The sequence below is a fragment of the Bubalus kerabau genome, chromosome 15, assembly GCF_029407905.1.
Source record: "Bubalus kerabau isolate K-KA32 ecotype Philippines breed swamp buffalo chromosome 15, PCC_UOA_SB_1v2, whole genome shotgun sequence".
NCBI classification, from domain to species: domain Eukaryota; kingdom Metazoa; phylum Chordata; class Mammalia; order Artiodactyla; family Bovidae; genus Bubalus; species Bubalus kerabau.
Window position 1 is genome coordinate 79,811,451 of NC_073638.1, and position 1,679 is coordinate 79,813,129.

The following is a 1,679-nucleotide window of genomic DNA, read 5'->3' on the forward strand; positions in this document are numbered from 1 at the left end:
GCACCAGCCCCAAGCATCCAGTATCGTGCATCGAACCTGGACTGGCAACTCATTTCATACATGATATTATACATGTTTCAATGCCATTCTCCCAAATCTTCCCACCATCTCTCCAGATTATTTTTTAAATCAGTGCATCCCAAATTCTAGCACCTTTTAATTCCCAGAGTAGTATGCATACCTATTAATCAGTCATCTAACCATTGCATTTTCTGACACAATGGCAGTTTGTCTTAACTCTATTTATTTACAGATTTCTAAAATTACATCAGCTTAAAAGAACAGTGTGAATTTGTCAGAAATCTCTTTAGGGCAGTCTCCACGTCCTTGTTCCTCAGGCTGTAGATCATGGGGTTCAGCATGGGAATCACCAGAGTATAAAACACGGAGGCCACTTTATCAGTATCCATAGAATGGTTAGTTTGAGGCTGCGCATACATGAATATGATTGTGCTGTAGAAGACAGATACTGCCATCATATGCGATGCACAGGTGGAAAAGGCTTTTTTCCTTCCTTCTGATGAACGTATTTTGAGAATGGACAAAACAATGTTGAAATAAGATACAATAACTATAATTATGGAAAACACCAGATTTGTAGCTGCAGATATAAACACAAATGTTTCCAGAAAGGAAGTATCAGAGCAGGACAATGCTAGCAGAGGGGCGATATCACAATAAAAATGATTGATGATATTGCAAGAGCAATAAGTCACAGAGAATACAGAAGATGAGGTCACAATAGCTGTGGAAAAGCTATAGAGGTATGTGAGAGAAACTAGCAGAAGACAGATCCGCCGAGATACAACCGCCATGTAGAGCAGAGGGTTACAAATGGCCACATAGCAGTCATAGGCCATCACAGCTAACAGGAGCACCTCAGCTACAATGAAAACCAAGAACCCTCCCAGTTGGGTGGCACATTCATAGTAGGAGGTGGAGTGTTTCTTTACTAAGAAATTGATCAGCATTTTAGGGGCAATGACAGTTGAATTGCCAAGATTGATGATAGCCAAGTGCCGGAGGAAGAAATACATGGGGGTCTGAAGGTGAGAGTCCACACTGGTGAGGGTGATGATGCTTAGGTTTCCTGTCACGGTCAGTCCATAGATGATCAGGAAGACAAAGAAGAGTGGGATCTGGAGGTCCGGACGTTCTGAGACTCCTGTGAGAATAAACTCTGTGACCTGAGTGAAATTTCCATGAGCCATATAACAGTTTGGAAAGTCATCTGTTTAAAGAAAAAAAGAAGTAGTCAGAAACTTTATGGAATTATTTTCCAGGACTGTTATTAGATGTCAAAAGCAATTCTTTGATGAGATTTCCTATTGGTCTCAGTTAATAAACTCAAAGTTCTAGGTCTAGTAAACCAACTTTGCAATCATTTACTGAAGAGATGTAACAGGTATGGCAATTTTAAACAGATGATCCAGTGTAATGTATATTTTGAAAATTTATTTTCTCATAATCTTATTAAATTATGACTGTTTTAGTAGCTTAAAAAATAGAATGGAGATTCCAATCTGATGCCTCTTGCACAGAGTGTGAGGAAGACATGAGGAACTGCAAGTTCGCTAAAAATTCAAGATTTCCCAAGTGGCTTAATGGTGAAAAATCTGCCTGCCAATGCAGGATATGCGAGAGACAGAGGTTCTATCATTGGGTTGGGAAGATCCCTG

The 1,679-nt window shown here is 39.7% G+C and overlaps 1 protein-coding gene across 1 annotated transcript; it reads right to left on the reverse strand.

The window, feature by feature from the left end:
• Window positions 1-263: 263 nt before the first annotated feature.
• On the reverse strand, window positions 264-1,211 carry LOC129628464 (olfactory receptor 8J3-like). Its single transcript, XM_055547903.1, has one exon. The coding sequence runs from the start codon at window positions 1,209-1,211 to the stop codon at window positions 264-266; it is 948 nt and encodes a 315-aa protein (XP_055403878.1).
• Between the last annotated feature and the right edge of the window lie 468 nt (window positions 1,212-1,679).

What these genes read in the sequence shown, in the direction of transcription:
- LOC129628464 (XM_055547903.1), bottom strand. Translation starts at nt 1,211, where the DNA reads ATGGCTCATGGAAATTTCACTCAGGTCACAGAGTTTATTCTCACAGGA.